The 18,152-nt window shown below is 52.1% G+C and overlaps 1 protein-coding gene across 1 annotated transcript; it reads left to right on the top strand.

Moving 5' to 3' along the window:
* Window positions 1-2,520: 2,520 nt before the first annotated feature.
* FEV (FEV transcription factor, ETS family member) lies at window positions 2,521-6,280 on the top strand. Its single transcript, XM_040228320.1, has 3 exons — window positions 2,521-2,599; window positions 3,342-3,416; window positions 5,694-6,280. The coding sequence occupies exons 1-3, from the start codon at window positions 2,548-2,550 to the stop codon at window positions 6,278-6,280; spliced, it is 714 nt and encodes a 237-aa protein (XP_040084254.1). The 5' UTR covers window positions 2,521-2,547.
* The last annotated feature ends 11,872 nt before the right edge of the window (window positions 6,281-18,152 follow it).

Here is an 18,152-nt window from a genome sequence, read left to right on the forward strand (position 1 = left end):
ACTGCAGCCTGCTAGGCTCCTCTGTCCATGAAATTTTCCAGGCAAGAAGATTGGAGTGGATTGCCATTTCATTCTCTAGGGATCTTCCTGATCCAAGGATTGAACTTGCATCTCCCAGGGATCCATGTCTCCCATATCTCTTGCATTGCAGGCAGATTCGTTACCTACAGAGCCATCAGGGAAGCACCTTCCCATCCTCCTATTCTGAGCAGGCTGCGGGGATGTGCAGAACCCTGTGGGACCCACACCCAATCAGGTGGGAGGTGATGGTGGAAACTGCCTAGACCTGCTCATTGGTTGCACTCAGCCAAAGGCCAAAGGGGATGGAGGACGTCATCTCATTTCTAGGGACGCAGCCAAGATCCACATGAGGTCGGGGCTCACCCCTCACTCCCTCACAAACTCTCTGAGAGCCCACCCATGCCTTCAGCCCCTCAGTCCTCAGGGAGGTGAGGCAGAGCCTGAGCTGTTGGTCCTTCACCAGCTCGGAGCTGGGATGTCTGGACAGACCCCCACTCTAAGTGCCTCTCCCTTCTCCCTCAGCCTTCTGCTGAGACTATTAAGTGAGTGAAACTTTCTGCCTTCCCACTCTTGCAATGCTGGTCTCCTGCTTCTCATTTTCTATCTGGGGAAGTGACAGAAGGCTTGAAGGAGAGGGAGTAGGACCTTGGCCCCACCATCAAGATGCTCTGCTCCTTCGAAGCCCTGAATTTGTCCCCAGCCAGCATCCCAATCACTTATCTTTTCCCCACCGGTTTCCACCTCCACATCCTGAAGCCTCCATTCATATCCCTTGAGGATTCTCTAGAGTACTGGGATTCCCCCCCCATTTCCTCCCACATTCCTCCTTGGCTCCTTCTGATTTTTGTACCCTCCACCAGGAAGGAGGAACAACCCAGCAGTCACAGCAAGGGAAGAATGCAGAGTCCCCACCTCAAGCTGGACTTCCCAGCCATTCTCAGTCAGGCATCCCAGGACCAGGGATCTTACAGGTAACCTGCTCGCTCCAATCCAAGTGCCCTGACGTCCAGGCCTCCTGTCTCCTCGAGTCAAGCAGTGGGAAAGAAAGGCTTTGCGTTTATCAGTTCTGCCTGGAGTCACCAAGTGCTGTATGGCTGCAGGTGGTACTCCAGGCCCAGAGCCTCATTTTCAGCCAGCATCCCTCCAGATGCACATCTCCAGAGCCAGGGAGCCTTACCTGTACCCAGAGACTCCAGGCCACCACCTGGGAACCACATACCTGCCTTTGTCCCTTTCCCAGAGTGGATTAACTTCCACTTCCCCTGGGCTGGGGGCCTTGTACAGTACGCCTGTTTTCAGTCCTCTTCTGCTAGAGCAAGGTGCCAATTGTAGCCTAGTTCAGGGATAATCAGGAGTAGTTGTTAGGGTAGATGGTTAAGGTGGGATGACGAGATGGGCAGAGATAGGAGAGAAGTGGTTGTGGTGGGTGGGAATGGAAGGAAGATCACAAGTCTACCATATGCCACAAATTAGTGGGAACAAATCAATGAGAAAAGGAAGGGAAAGAGAGAGACAGGATGGAGAGGTAGAGAGGAGACAGAAGGGGAGATGGGGGGAGGAGGAGGAGGAGGGACTAGATGAAAGAAGGGGAGACCTAGAAAAGGAGAGGAAGGGCAACCCACTAAAAGTGGTAAGGGAGACACCCCAGTGACTGCCCAGAAGCCTGGGAGCCCTGGAAAGACAGGAAACCCCGGGGAAACAAGAGGGAAACAGTGAAGGAGATCGGGTCTTTAGGGAAGAGCAGAGAGTGGAGGAGGAGGGAGAATTATGAGGATGGAGGGGGGCAGATAAAGAGAGCAACGGCTGCCGACCCGGAGCTCAGAGACAGGCGAGAGGGAGGGAAGCGGAAATTTAAAAGTGAAGATGCAGATAACGCAGCCTGGAGACGGGAACCCGGGTAGGGGTGGGGGGAGGAAGGGGAGGAGAGTGGAGCAGTGAGGTGGGGGGAATGGATGAGGAGGAGTGAGCCTCCTTCTCCCCGCGTTGTGGCCCCGGGGGTCCGAGGTGGGGCCGGGGTAGTCCACCCCGTTGCTGTTTGCTCAGAGTCAGGGAGGCGGAAAAGAAATGGGCTCCTGACCCCTATCAGAGCGCCAGGCCCAGGCCCATCCCCCGCGCGTCTCCCGGGTGGCGGGGTGCGGGGGGCTGCCTGGTGCGCTTGGCTGCCGCGCCGCACGCTGGAGACTTTATTGCGATGGGGGCGATAAGAGGGACGGGGGCGGGGTCCGGGGGCCGAGGCGGCAGCTCTTTAATTAAAACGGAAATTGCGGCCCCTGCCCGCGCTGGGGGCCGGAGGGTTCCGAACAGCCGGGTAGCTGGGACCGTCGCTCCAGGACCCCCCCACCCCACATCCCCCGCCACACTCGGGCAGCCCCCTCCCGCCCGGCCCTGCTGGACCCAGCGCCGCCTTCTTCTCCCTGTCACCTCTGTCGCCTCGGGCGGGGATCTGTGCCCCGGAGCTCAAAGCCTGACGCGATCCCCCCCTCTCCCATTCCCCCCCCACCTCCCACCACCCAGTTCCTGGCGGCGATGAGACAGAGCGGCGCCTCCCAGCCCCTGCTGATCAACATGTACCTGCCAGGTACCAGGGACCAGCTGGGGGCTGGAGGCACCGGGACCCGGGGCGGGAAATCTGGGTTAGGGCTTGGGACGGGGATGCTGGGGTCCAAGGAAAGGGGGCGCGGTCCAGAGACTCGGATCGCTGGCAGAACTGAGCCAGCTAGGGCATCAGGAAACCTTAAAAGCAGGTGGAGCGCTTTGAGGTTTAAGTGTGAGGTCTAGAGGACTTGAAGTGAGCACACTGAGAGCCTGGAAAGCCAGGAGCGCCGGCTCGGGGGCTGAAAGAGCCTGGTAGGGGAGCAGGGGTCTTCAGTGTAGCAAGGGACTGAGTGTGCGTGCAGTGTTGGGAGGCTGTGGTCAGCCGGGCGTGGCCCGAGCGCCCTCGTGGCTCCTCACCTCCGTGCTCCGAGCGTTCCCACCAGCCCAGCCTTCCAGGCGTCCTCTCCTCTCCGGTGGGCTCTGCGCGCTCTAGATCGGCTGGCGCAAACCCCGCTCGGCTTTATAAGGCTCCCGCCGGCCCGTACGGAAAGCGGATTTCCTTTTTCCTGGACGCGTTTCCTGACTTGGGCGTTATGGAGGGGCTCCGCGCGGCGCGCGCCCGGGCCAGGCTCCGAGAGGAGGAGCTGGACGGATAGGGCCCCCAGTCTCTCGCCCGGGAACCATGGCACGCCCCTCTTCCTCCTTGAGCCTTGGCCTCGGGGTCTTTCGGTCAAGTCGGCAACCTCAGCCTGGATCCGCTTGACTCTTCTCTCTTGCTGCCACAGATCCCGTCGGAGACGGTGTCTTCAAGGAAGGAAAGAGCCCTGGCTGGGGACCGCTGAGCCCCGCGGTACAGAAAGGTGAGCTGGCCGCCGGAGTGTACGGGCAGAGTGGAGGATGGGGTCCCGGGGCACCCACCGCATACCGACAGGCGCCACTGTCACCCCAACGGCGGGTGGGAGCGATGTGGAACGCTGGGCTTAGGGAAACGGCGGGTCCGGGCCTGATTGTGGGAAGGCTGGGGGGGATGGTGGTGAACATTCATTTGGCCTTTGGCTCTGGTACCTTCTGAGACCCAGTGTTGACCCTGCAGGCAAGGGCAGGCTGAGAAGATCCTGCCGCCCCCACCCCACCCTGCCCCACCCCCTTTCAGCTGGGAATATTTATTTCTCTCCTGCTCTGGTGCTAGGTGTCCTTTCCCTACTGGCAGCACGAGCACAAGGCTTGGACACCACCCAGCAAGGTGACCCCGGAGAAGTACTCTCAGGCCACTCCAGGCTGAGTCGCCATTAGCATCAGGGCCAGAGCCCACCTGCCTCACTGGCCTGGCCAGCCCAGCTCTGTGAGCCAAGTCCTCTAGGCCATTTCAGTTGATTTCCAGCTTCCGCCACCCGCCCTTGGCTGGTCGCTACATTACCCTTAGCTTTGCCTTGTTGGCAGCAGGACCTGGCTGACCTACCAGGTAAAGCCTCCCCATTGGTCCCTGCCCAGTTGGTACCCTGTGCGTAGTCACTCAGTCATGTCCGACTCTTTGTGACCCTTTGGACTGTAGCCCGCCAGGCTCTTCTGTCCTTGGGATTTTCCAGGCAAGAATTCGTGGAGTGGGTTGCCATTTTCTTCTCCAGGGGATCTTCCCGAACCAGAGACTGAACGTGAATCTCCTGCATCTCCTGCACGGCAGGCAGATTCTCCACCAGGAGAAGCCCCACAGTTGGTAGCCTAGGTCTCATCAAGGGAGCAGAAAAACAAGGCCAGCGACTGCTTTATCTATAAGGGAACACAACACCCAACAGGAGTGGGTTTCCAAGCCTCTACATCTCTCAGCACCAGAGGCACATTTCCCGCACCCCTTGCTGTGCTTCTGACCCTAAAATTCAGTGCTCCTGACCTGGAGCCAGGGAGCCCCTTCCAGAACTAGTGTGCAAGGATTGGGGTCGAAATTATGTGGAGGGCAGCCTCTGGGTTCTGAGGAAGTCACTGAAAAAAGAAGAGAGCTTCACTAGGACTGAAGTGACTTAGCAGTAGCAGTAGCAGTCACCAGGCTCAGTTTAAAACAATAACCAGACAACTTCAAGGAAAATCCATTTTAGTCTAAAAGAGTGTGTGTATATGTGCCGGTAGGTGCAAGGACTGGGGTGGGGGTGGGGTGGGTGGGAGCTGGCTGGTGGGGGGGGGGGTTAATTCTATCAAGATTTTTCTCTGCTTGTCTGACTAAGGCTCCAAGACAGAGAAACAGGAGTTCTCACTACCCACTTATCTGGGAAAAACCTCCTGGCCCTTTCTAGCAACCCTGAAAATCTAGACAGGGCAGAAGGGCCTGGAGATTGGCCAAAGATGGGCGGAGGCAGGGAGCCAAGCACAGAAGCGTCTGGGTCTCCTCTCTTGAGAGCTGTGTATCATATCCCCAGGGAACTATGACACCTTGGTACCCTGGGAATCCCACCTGTTCCGGAAAAAAAAAAAAAAAAGGCTGAATTGGAGTAGCCCCAGCACCAGACACTGGCAAGGGTGGGAGACTTTAGAGGCTGCCGTTCCTCTCACACTTAGGGAGCCACTGTCCCCATCTCAGTCTGACATGGTCTCGTGAGGAAGCCAGACATCACCTCTTCTCCACCTCAGGCAGAGGGTCCAAGTGTATGCCCTGTCCCTTGAGCCGAGTGATCCTGCTGCAGGCCGACTTTTTCCCTCTGGATCTCTGGACGTGGTCCAGCTGGGATGTGGCCAGCTAACCGCCTATGTAGGCTACCCCGAGCGGTTGTGCAGGCTCTGCGCCGAGTAAGGGCTCTCAGGTCGAGGGGCTGACATTCCGCCTTCACTTACCTCCAAGAGCCCTGTGCCTTGGAGTACCGCTGCTCCCACACGGAACAAGTGATGCTCTCCCTTCGCTCCCTAATTCTTACAAAGCTGTGCGCCCATGGGGTTGCGTTTCCATTGTGCGAAAGCGCGGTACTGCCTAGGGACGGCTTTACTGATCATCTCCTCCATGGTCAGCCACTCAGCTGGACGTGCTCTTTTCTTCCCTGACACCAGCCCCCACATCCGACTTGGGGGGTGAACGGTGGGCTCTCGCATCCCACCTCTTCCCCGCCGCCCGCTTCCCTCGTTCCGCCCGTGGGTGACTGCCCCCTTCCCCACAGGCAGCGGCCAGATCCAGTTATGGCAGTTTCTGCTGGAGCTGCTGGCTGACCGCGCCAACGCCGGCTGCATCGCCTGGGAGGGCGGCCACGGCGAGTTCAAGCTCACCGACCCGGACGAGGTGGCGCGGCGCTGGGGCGAGCGCAAGAGCAAGCCCAACATGAACTACGACAAGCTGAGCCGCGCGCTGCGCTATTACTACGACAAGAACATCATGAGCAAGGTGCACGGCAAGCGCTACGCCTACCGCTTCGACTTCCAGGGCCTGGCGCAGGCCTGCCAGCCGCCCCCCGCGCACGCCCACGCCGCCGCCGCCGCCGCGGCCGCAGCCGCCGCCGCCCAGGACAGCGCGCTCTACAAGCTGCCGGCCGGCCTGGCCCCGCTGCCCTTCCCTGGCCTCTCCAAACTCAACCTCATGGCCGCCTCGGCCGGTGTCGCGCCCGCCGGCTTCTCCTACTGGCCGGGCCCGGGCCCCGCCGCCACGGCCGCCGCCACCGCTGCGCTCTACCCCAGCCCGGGCTTGCAGCCCCCGCCCGGGCCTTTCGGCGCGGTGGCCGCGGCCTCGCATCTGGGGGGTCATTACCACTAGACCGGACGCCCCGGGGGCCTCTCCCAGCCGCCCGGAGCCTCGCTCAATCCCACCCACATACGGGAGAGGGGGCCGGGGCCTCCTCCTCCGTTCTTTCCAGCTCAGATTTGATTCCACCCGCTGCACCCAGCCCCGGGGGAAAGGGGCTGACGTCGCCTCAATCTTCCTTTACCACTGGATTTGCCCCCGTCTCATCCCTCAGCCCCCGAGGGAGGGTGACTGTGCCCCCACTTCTAACCTTCTAGACCCAAGGTCCCTGCGTCTCTCCGGATTTTCCCTCCCCTCCATCTGTGCTTCCCTCTGGCTCCTGGAAGCCCCTTCGATAAGACTCCTCTCGAATTCCAAATCTTTTCTCATTCCCCGCCCCCCCCCACGCCCGGCCCCTCGATGCCCGGCTCAGTACACCTTCTTCTCTCTCGGCACCTCACACACTTCTAGGTAGCTTCCAGGCCCTCTTCCTCCCCACCCCCAACCCTACCGCAGGACAGCAGTGTGTTTCTATTCCTTTCCAGACCTATTAAAGCTCCGAAGCTCCCCGCTGCCTCTTCTCTCTGTTCTTAGCTGCCCCAGAAACTTGAGGTGGGGGGGGGCGGGAATCGGGGCGCGGGTAGGGGCAGGAAGGTAACCAGACGCCCAGCTCAGACGTGCGCAGAAAGGCCTGTCAAGGAAAAGCTCCAGAGAATGAGGGCCGGCAGGCTTGGGTGCTACTGGAGGGAAGTGCAGAGCTCCTAGTGAGTGGGTTCCAGCTGCAGCCCCCCTCCTACCTCTCAACTGACCCCTCCTTCGCCTGCCTTGCCGGGCCTTCCGCTTGCCCTTTCTCACCTTACCCCATCCTGACTTCTCCCAACGCACCCTGGCATCCCACCTACCCTCATCGCACCCATCCTTCCACAAGTTCCTTCCCTCATCCCAACCTCCACCCCAATTTATCTTCTCGTCTTCACATCATCTCAACCATCCCTCAGTGACCACTTCATCCCCTTCCCCACCTTCCCTCTCCTCCCTATCCTACCCTGACTCAGACTTGTTCCCTCACTCCCACTCACCACCCCCCGCCCCCGCCCGCCCGGAGCAACTCCAACGTTCTCTTTTCTCTGGATCTGAGTTCTTTTTCAGAGGGGAGCCTCCCCTTCTGCGCCTGCCTCTCCCCTCCGGGTTTGCGGCCGCAAACTTCCTTCTCGCGGGTGGCGCGCGCCCTCTGCTGGTCTGAGGAAGATAAGCCAGAGTCGGGTTTTGCAGCTAAGCTGAGGATCCGACTTGCGTGCGTGCTCAGCCGCTTCAGTCGTGTCGACTCTTTGCGACCCTATGGGCTATAGCCCGCCAGACTCCTCTGTCCAGGGGATTCTCCGGGCAACAATACTGGAGTGGGTTGCCATGTCCTCCTCCAGGGGATCTTCCCGACCCAGGGATCGAACCCTCGTCCTTTATGACTCCTGCATTGGCAGGCGGGTTCTTTACCACTAGAGCCACCTGGGAAGCCTTCAGGCCAAATTTGGCTTTCAGAGAGGAGGGCGAAGGAGCCCTGCATCCCAGGTCCCACCTCGAGAAACCTGAGAAGTGGATCAAGTGGATGGTCCTCCTGGCTGGGCCATTTTCTTCACCACCTGAGGCTTTTCTGAGTACTGTACCCACCCACCGGGGCCCACAGCTCTTATGCTTTCTTCAGGCCTTTTACAAAACGTGTAGGCAGGAAAACTGCCTTAAATGCGTTCCCTTAGACGGAAGCAACACAGAGGGCAAGCCCTTCTCCGTGGTCCTGGTGTTTCTTTCCCAGGGGCCATATCCCTCCTGGACCAAAGGTTCCTCACTTGTTGCCTGGAGACTGCCTGGGCTCCCACAGGGCAGTTGAGATTTCCCTGTGCCCTGTGGGCAGGAAATGCAGGTCAGTTATTAATAAGTGTAGGGAGAGCCTGAACGCCCCTTCCCAAAGGGAATGAAATCGAGGTCCATCTAGAGAAAGAGTATTTCTTTTCATCTTCACTTTATTTTTTTCTGGTTTTCTAAAGAACACACTCAGCATAGAAAATTTGAAAAACAGACAACAAGGCCTCCATTAAATACTAGTTGAATGAAATATGTAATGAAGCATGGGGAAAAGTCACCTTTAGTCTCATTACACAGAGGTCACTGTTTATAACCCTTTGTCATAATCACCTTCCTTTTTTTCTACACCCTTTGGAATTAAATGGTGCCTGCTTTAGTCCCTTTCTGGAGAAAGAAATGGCAACTCACTCCAGTATTCTTGCCTGGAGAGTTCCATGGACAGAGGAGCCTGGCAGGCTACAATCCATGGGGTTGCAAGGAGTCAGACATGACTGAGCAACTAACACACACTTAGTCCCTTAGCATTCTGGCATCAGCACGTTCCATGTTACTATGCTCTGCAGACCTCATCAGGTGGATGGGTGGGATCATGTATTTCAGGCAGCAGATGGCCAGGGGAGGAGTCTAGCCTGGTGAAGAACTCAGTGACTCCAGGGGAGAGGCAGAGAGTAGAAGCTGGGGGGAAAAGAATACACAGGGGAGACAGAACCAGGTTCCAGAAAGATCTGGGCTGCTAAGAATTGTGGGTTGAAGGTAAAAAGGTGAAGTTTCCTGGCAAGGAGTGTGAGGTCCTCTACTTACTTAGATCTCTAAAGGCCAGAGTGTGAGATAGGCAAGGGTGGGGCTGGGTAGAGCCTATGTGTAAATGAGTGGCGTCTTAGTTACAGTGTTACATGGGAGATCGTAAGCTAAATGCAGAAGAACCATTGTGATCTGAGGATGCATTGATGCAGCTATGGACACCCTGGACTGAAGGAAAGGTCCCACTTGCTGTAATGATTGTGCCCCCAGGACTTCCCTGATGTTCCAGTGGTTAAGAATCCACCTGCCAATGCAAGGGACATGGGTTCCATCCCTGGTCCAGGAAGATTCCACTTGCCGAGGAGCAACTAAGACCCTGCGTCACAACTACTGAACCTGTGCTCTAGAGCCCACAGGCCTCAACTGCTGAAGCCCACGTGCCACAGAGCCTGTGCTCCACAACAAGAGAAACCACTGCAACGAGCAGGCTCATACACCACAACTAGAGAGTAGCCTCTGCACGCTGCAACTAGAGAAAGCCCACATGCAGCAACTAAGACTCAGTGCAGTCAAAAAATAAATTTTAAAAAAGGATTATGCCCCCAGCACCATGTACAACATGGTGTCATTAATAGATAACACTTTCAGGAGAAGATCAAATGGAGAACAGATAGAATAGTGGACCCACCAAGTGAAGAAGGAAGAATACCAACCATGGGAAACGTGGTCTGGGAAATCACAGTAGGGAATGAGGCACAGAAGCTGTCCTAAATTATTCAGAGAGCTTTCTTGTGGCAGAGCACCTGGATGCATGTACTGGGACACATGGTAGGAAGCTACAGTGAGGCAGATATGATCACTTGATTTCATGAAGAACCATCTGCCATGGACCTTCACGAGGAGTGCTTTGTCACTGGACTACTAACCTTCCTTAGAACGTTGAGAGGGGAAGTGGGTTAGCTGACTTTGAGTGAGTTGGCAAAAGAGGGATTTGGGCATCGTTGGGAAGCCAGGGGAAGTGTTAGATTAGATGGTTTTCTTACCTTTGGGCTTCCCTGGTGGCTCTGATGGTAAAGAATCTGCCTGCAGTGCGAGAGACCTGGGTTTGATCCCTGGGTGGGAAGATCCCCTGGAGAAGGAACGGTTACCCACCCAGTATTCTGGCCTGGAGAATTCCATGGACAGAGGAGCCTGGGTGGGCTACAGTCCATGGGGTTGCAAAGAGTTGGACACAACTGAGTGACTTTCACTTTCGCTTTCACTTTTTATTACCTGTGACATCACATCCTTAGAGCTCACCCTGCCCCTCTATTCTTTCCTTCACACAAGCCAGTTTGGGAAGTTTATAGGATTGGGCATTAGCAAACCTGAGTTCTTGTCCTAGATTGGCAACTGACTTACTATTTAACCCTCAGATAATTCTTCTGGGATTCCATTTACTGTGGTCTTGAATTGATTCCATTCCTCCCAAGCCCTGATGGAGCCACACTCTTACCACACTCAGCTTCCTGATGACCCAGGCCTGTCCTTACTGACCCTTAATCCCTTGGTCTTTGGTTCTCCAAGGTATTGATCCAGTATTGACCGTTGCTTCTGTCTCCCAGTCCAGGGTGCAGCCCTTCTTTCATTCCCTGAAGGTCTGAGCCTTTTCTCTCTCTCTTCACTCATGTCACTGGTGAAAATGCGGCTCACTCACCACCCCACCCCCTGCCATGCACTTGTAGGACAGAGTTTACAAAGCACCTTCACATCCATTGGTTTATTGATCCTGTCCAGGGCCAGGGAGGAAGACGGGGGGGTGGGGGGGGCAGGGATGGCTTTATCCACTCGGAGGATAAGTAAACCAAAGCCTAAGATGTTAAGAAACTTGGCCAAAGTCTCAGGGCTCATCCCAGGACCAGGTTCCTCACCAGGCCTTCTCCCAGTGCTCCGAGTGGTTTCTCCATAGCCCCAGGTGGCCTTGGCCACCGTGTTGTAGGATCACTCCTCCATCCTCCCAGGATCACACAGACCCGTGTCTTCCCCACTAACGTGTGCTCCTTGTGACCAAGCTCCACTTGCCTCCACTTGCAGATGGAATCAGAAGTCCAACTAGCATGCCGTGTGAGGACATCCTTAGCCAGGCGCTCTAGACCTGCACAGCCACAGAGCAGTGATGCCACCCAGGGCACCGAGGCTTACAGAGCACCTTCTCGTACATCAGCCCATGTGACCACAGGCAGACACCAAAATGGGTTGCTGTGATGTACTTTTCTGGCTTTCATTCCTTCACCTTCCCTTTAAAGTATCTTTCAAATGCACTTCACTTCAACCTGTTCCTTAACCTTTCCTATAATTCACAGCAGGTAGAACTGCTGATAATAAAATATGTGCCTGCATTCACTGAAGCTGACTCTGTGCCGTGCTCTACCCCATGCTAATGCTTTACCTGTGGTCTTTCCTTTGCCCTGGCCACACCTTGCCAGGTGGGGATGGTTATCTCCACTTTCAGGTGAGGAAACTGAGGCTTTGAGAAGTTGAGTGACTGGCTCAACCTGTGACCCCATAGCTCAAGTCCTCACCCATCACACCAGCTCCTCTCTCACTGGGCCTTCCTGGAAAGCCTCTTCCTCATGTGGAGGTGACCTGTCCAGATCAGGTGTACTCCATCCAATTATCTAGTCATAGCAGGTGACTTCCCAGGAGGCTTCCCAGTGGGCACTAATGGTAAAGAACCCGCCTGCCAATGCAGGAGACACAGGTGATATGGGTTCGATCCCTGGGTCAGGAAGATCCCCTGGAGACGGGCATGGCAACCCACTCCAGTATTCTTGCCTGGAAAACCTCATGGACAGAGGAACCTGGCAGGCTATAGTCCGTAGGATCACAAAGAGTCGGACATGACTGAAGCAATCAGAAGATGATTTGTTATAATGGACAAGCTGATGACTTGTCTTATGAATGTCTTTGGTTAGTGAGGGCCTTGGTCTGATTAAAAAAACACATCAGACTGCTTGGTTGCCCCCATTGTCTTTTGTAAGCCTTCACTTTCTTGTGTTTCTACAACCTTTGAGGGGATCACCGTACTGTGGGGTGGGGCTAGGGTCTGACTACAACTTGACTTTGGTGGCAATTCCTACATCCGTTTGTCAATTTCCCCTGACACTCCTCCATCCTGGGATGGCCGATTGAGAGGCCAATGGCCCAGTGGCCCACTGACTGAGATTTTTTTCTGTTTCCAAGACTTCTTTCCCACTGCATTTTCTTTGCTAGCTCCTCTTTTCTTTTCTTTGTCAACAAAAGGTGACATAGCATAACAGCTCAGTGGCAAGGGCTCCGAGGCTGGGCTTCCTAGCTTCAAGTGCTGGCTCTGTCACTTACCAGCTTTGTTACTGACTTCTTTGTGCCTCAATTACTCTATCCACAAAATGGATATGAAAATAACAGACCATCCCTCATAGGGTTGAAAGAATAAATGATCATGTAAGAAACTTTGTAGACATATCAGTGTTTTCAAAAAAAAAAAAACCCCAAAAACTCCAAACAAAGAAAGCACTGGCTCTTCCTCTCCAGTCCCAATCAGATGCCCTCCACATACCCTGGGAAGGAACTTGAGCGGCTATACCTGCTTTTCTAGGCCAGTCACCCAACTGGTGAGCTTCACCAAGAACCCATCTCTTGAATGGTTATATGGCCATAACCATCACACGGATTAGCCTGCTTTACTCAGCGCCTCCTCCATTTCTTTATGGGGGAACTGGACAACGTACTGAACTTAAGATGACAGGGCCTCAGCTAGTTCCCAGCTGTGTGACTTCCCACTGGGAAGCCTCCTGGGAAGTCACCTGCTATGACTAGATAACTGGATGGAGTACACCTGATCTGGGCAGGCTGCAGGTCACCTCCACATGAGGAAGAGGCTTTCCAGGAAGGCCCAGTGAGAGAGGAGCTGGTGTGATGGGTGAGGACTTGAGCTATGGGGTCACAGGTTGAACCAGTCACTGAACTTCTCAAAGCCTCAGTTTCCTCACCTGAAAGTGGAGACAACCATCCCCACCTGGCAAGGTGTGGCCAGGGCAAAGGAAAGACCACTGGTAAGACCACAGATCCACATCATTCAGACACTTAGCTTTCTCCTTTAAAGTATGAGTAATAGTAATGCTTATTTCCCATGGTTAGTATGTGGATTAAATAAAAATAATATTAATAATAGCACTTAACATATTTCTTGCGCTTAATAACACATTGATAATACCCTAATAGTTCTCTCAATGTGGCAGACACAGGTAGCTTGACCCCTCCCTGCAACCTAAGTTGCATGCTCCTCTCTTCAGGTAGTGGAGCTGTCACTGAAAAGTGATTGCCCAACCAGGGACTAACTTTCCAGCCCTCCTTGCATCTTGGTGAGAGCTACATGCCTTGTTTTAGCTAACAGAATATGAACAAAAATGACAGTGTATCTTGTGCCCAGGCCAAGGCATTTAGAAGTGGGTGTGCCTTCTCCGTGTTCTCTTACTCCCTCTGTACCACCAGTGGTCCACTAGAGGACCGCTAATTCCTAAGAGATGGCAGAACTCCATTATGAAGGGATCCAGGCCCCTTAAACATCACATGGAGAGAAATCACTCATATATTGGACTGTTACTTTTAATTTGGATGTTTTTCTTGTTACAGCAATAACATTACCATAACTAATATTTAAATCACATAATCCTTACAACAGTCCTCTGAAAGAGAGAGGATGATTTCCCCCATTTTATGATATGAAAACTGAGGCACAGAGTTGTGTGTGTTAGTCACTCAGTCGTGTCCAACTCTTTGCCACTGCGTGGACTGTCGCCCGCCAGGCTCCTCTGTCCATGGAATTCTCCAGGCAAGAATACTGGAGTGGGTAGCCAATCCCTTTTCCAGGGGATCTTCCTGACCCAGGGATTGAACTCGAGTCTCTTGCATTGCAGGCAGACCCTTTCCTGTCTGAGACACCAGGGAAGCCCACTGATGGGTTAACTCTGAAGTCACATGGTGAGAAAGGGCAGAGCAGAATCTGAACCCAGTCTGATTTCAGAGGCTGTGAAAGTGCTTTATATGTTAAGGTGTCCTAGAAGTAATAATAATAAAGGCTAATACTTACTGAACATCTATGTGTCAGGCATTATTTAAAGAGCTTTACATTCATTCTGTCCTCACAACCCTTTGGAGTTGGGTTTAGTATTATTCCCATTCTATAGATGAGGAAAACTCGAGACACAAAATATTAGATAAATTGCTTGCAGTCACCATGCTGCTAAATGGTAGCAAGGTGATTCAAGCCCAAGCAGCCCAGTTTTCACTTCCTTCCCCATTCCTTATTCCCCTGATCCTTTCTCGTGGAAAAATGAGCAGATTCTGAGATCCTGAGAAGCCCAGTAAGTGGCACGACAATTTCCCCAAATCTCAGCCCAATCCTAGGCTAGGTTCCCAATTTCAGTACTCACCTTAGTTCACCTGGGACTTCCCTGGTGGTTCAGACGGTAAAGTGTCTGTCTACAATGTGGGAGACCTGGGTTCGATCCCTGGGTCGGGAAGATCCACTGGAGAAGGAAATGGCAATCCACTCCAGTGTTATTGCCTGGAAAATACCATGGACAGAGGAGCCTGATAGGTTACAGTCCATGGGGTCGCAAAAGTCGACATGACTGAGCGACTTCACTTCACTTTCACCTTGGTTCCAGACAGATTACAGAGTGAGAAATACATTTTATTTTTATTTTTTAACACCAAAAACATTTTGTATTGGGGTATAGTCAATTAACAATGTTGTGATAGTCTCAGGTGAACAATGAAGGGACTCAGCCACACATATACATGTATCCATTCTCCCCTAAACCCCCCTCCCATTCAGGCTGGCCCAGAACAGCCCCCTGCTCTGAGGACTCAAACCACCTCCCCCAGCCTAATCCCCCCAACACTGTACCCAACTTCTTCCATGAGTCAGAGAAGCTTCTTCTGTGAGGTTGGGGAGGAGAAAGTAGCTGAGGGAAGTTGGAAGGCCAGATCCTGGGTTCCTTTTTCTGGGAGAGGAGGCCAGGTTGCTTAGCAACACAGCAGGAAGTTGTCAGGGAGGCTCCAAGCAGGGCTATCTTCTTCTATTCTGCAACATAGAGAATCTGGGGTGACATTAGATGGGGAAATGAATGGGGAAAGCGGGGAAGGGTCCCAGGCTCTGATAACCTCTGGGCTTCATTCTCCTTTTCTACAATCACCTTTCCAGTTCTTCAGTTCATTCCCCTTGTTTTCTACTGTTGACAAGCAGAGACAGAGAGACAAGTTCTAGGATCCATCCTGTACACATGTCTGTCCACTGGCCATGTCTGTAACCATGTGCCAAAAGGGCTAGATTCAGGACCATTTTATATGTATACTGTGCTTTACAGTTAACAAAGGACATCCATATATATGATTTCACCAGATACAATAGCCTCTTCAGTTCCCATATGACAGATGAGGGGGGAAAGTCTGAAGGTTCCCCCATGAGGAAACAGCAGGGCCCAGATTTGCTGCAAATCTCAGCACACTTCCACTACATATTGCAGCATGGATGTTAGTACAGGCGTTGGCACCACTGTTGTGCCTGCTATTCCGTGTCCTCACAGTTTGAGGATTCTTCATGCCAGGTGTCCTGAGGTGCCCCCAATGAGCATCTTTCCCCACCCTTCATCAGAAAGCAGGTGAGTGGAGGAGGCAGGCCCAGCTGTTCTTCCCTGCTCGGGCAGGAGGCATCCTTGGAATGGAGAGTCCCACGAGAGGCCTGGTCTCCTGGCCCAAATGCTTAGACCCAGGAATGCTGCTGGGCTGGGCCAGGCTGGCACAGGCATCTACACACCAGTGGCTGTAGCAAGTCCCCTGGCTGGCATTCTGGAGAGAGGCATGTGGGTCCCACTGGGGCCGGGGACTGGCGGCAAGGAGTAAACACATATCACCCAGGTCACAGATTTCTCATGGGAGGCCCAGGCTTCTAGGGCTCCCTACTGCCTCGGGGGCCAGCAGAGCTGGTCAGAGCAGCTCAGGGTCCCCTTCTGGACTCTGTCTTGGTCCCTTGATCCCTCTGTCAAAATGTATTAAGAGTGCTGACTACCATAGCAATGATTGTTACTCCAAAACCAGTAATATTGTCATTCGTTAGACATAGTTATATAGCCATTTGATAAGACATCACAAATCTGAGTTTCTTGTTTCCATATGATAGATGAGAAACCTGACATTCAGAGAGGTTGAATAACTGTCTTAGGTCAACTTTTAGTAAATGTAGAGTAGGCACTCAAACCTCTGGCTCCTAGTCTTTTGATCTGTACATCATATAACACTGCTTTCAAATGTCAGGAGGGAAAAAGGAGTCCCAGAGGAGCATTTAGCCACTTTATTCTCTGTCCCCAACTTGTACCTGCCCAGGATCATGGTTCATTTGGTGTTCCACAGGGAACAGGCAATTTGAAAAATTATTTTGATTAAAGCTTTATCAAGTTCCAAAAAAAAAATGATTTGAGAAGACTTACTATATGGCAGTATACACAAAACAGAATATTCAGTTCTAAAAGACAAAAAAGCAATTGGTGAAATATGAGAAGCATTCCCATAAGTCTGGGACAAGGCAGTGGTGTCTTTTTTACCCCTTCTAACCTTGTCATCATAGCTACTACTGAACATTCTACTGGAAGTCCTATTCAACACAATAAGACAAGAAAAGTTATCTGCTATATGCAAATATTAGATAGGAAGATTTCAAAATGTCCTAGTTTGCAGATAATATGATTGCTTCCCTAGAAAATCTAAGAGACTCAACTGGAAATCAATTAGAACTAATGAAAATAGTATATCCAGTAAGATACAAGGTTAGTACACAAAAACGCTTTTTCCATACTGTGTAGAAATAAGGAAAAGAATTGGGAATGACAGATTGACAAGAGCAATAAAAATACATTCCCAGGTAAACCTAGTGAAATACATGAGAAATATCCAAATGGAAAAATAAAATTATAAATCTTCACTAAGGAATATAAAAGAAGACCAGAATACATAGAATACTTAACATGTTCCTGGGTGGAATGACTCATTATTGCAAAATGTCAGATCTGTCCAAATTCATCTATAAACTGTTAAGTCTCAATCGAAGTCCCAGTATTTTTTTTTCCAAAGGGATTTTATGGAAACTGACAGGCTTGGCTCTAAAGTTCTTCTGGATGATGTATTTGGGGGACTTCCCTGCTGGTCCAGTGGTTAAGAATCTGCCTTCCAATGCAGGAAATGTGGGTTCAACCCCTGGCTGGGGAACTACGATCCCACATTCTTCGGGTTAAGTAGGCCTGCACGCTGTAGCTACTGAGCCCAGTGCCTCAACTAGAAAGCCCACAAGACACAGTTAGGAAGAAGCCTGCATGATGCAACAGAGACCTGACACAGCCAAAAATAAATAAATATTTTTAAAAAAGAATAGCCAAGACGGGTTTAGCAAAAGAACAAGGAGCATTCCACAAACTACAGTTATTTTATTAGAGGTGTGGTTTGGCACAGCAGTCATCACATAGACCAGTGGAACCCAGGAGAGTCTTGAAAACAGACCCATGGACTTGTGAAAATTCCATAAAAGATAGAGATGGAATACACTGGAAGAAAAGGAAGACTGTTCAAAAGTTGGTGCAACCTGTTATTCGTTTGGGGAAAATAGTTCTCTCTCTCCTTCTCACTACATACAAAAATAAATTCCAAAATAAATTAATGAAATAAAGACACTATAAAACATACTATAAAAATACCAGAATAAAATTCAAAAACAGAACAAATCCTAATCTCCAAATCCAGCATAAAACAAGAACATTCAGAAAGAGAAGAGGAATATCAAACATCTGGGAGGAGTTAGTTATCAAATTGTGTCCTAAAGATATATATTTAATTGTATACTTGTTGACAGCCAAAGCAAAACATGGAAACTGTTGCTGTCGCTATTTTGGTTCATTTACCCATTTCCCATTTATTGAGATCTACTGTCAGTTCATTTTAGTTCAGTCGCTCAGTTGTGTCTGACTCTGCAACCCCATGGACTTCAGCACGCCAGGCTTCCCTGTCTATCACCAACTCCTGCAGCTTCGCAGACTCATATCCATCGAGTCGGTGATGCCATCCAACCATTGCATCCTCTGTTGTCCCCTTCTCCTCCTGCCTTCAATCTTTCCCAGCATCAAGGCCTTTTCCAGTGAGTCAGGTCTTCACATCAAGTAGCCAAATCACTGGAGCTTCAGCTTCAGCATCAGTCCTTCCAATGAATATTCAGGACGGATTTCCTTTAGGATTGACT

The sequence above is a fragment of the Oryx dammah genome, unplaced genomic scaffold (assembly GCF_014754425.2).
Source record: "Oryx dammah isolate SB20612 unplaced genomic scaffold, SCBI_Odam_1.1 HiC_scaffold_27, whole genome shotgun sequence".
NCBI lineage: Eukaryota > Metazoa > Chordata > Mammalia > Artiodactyla > Bovidae > Oryx > Oryx dammah.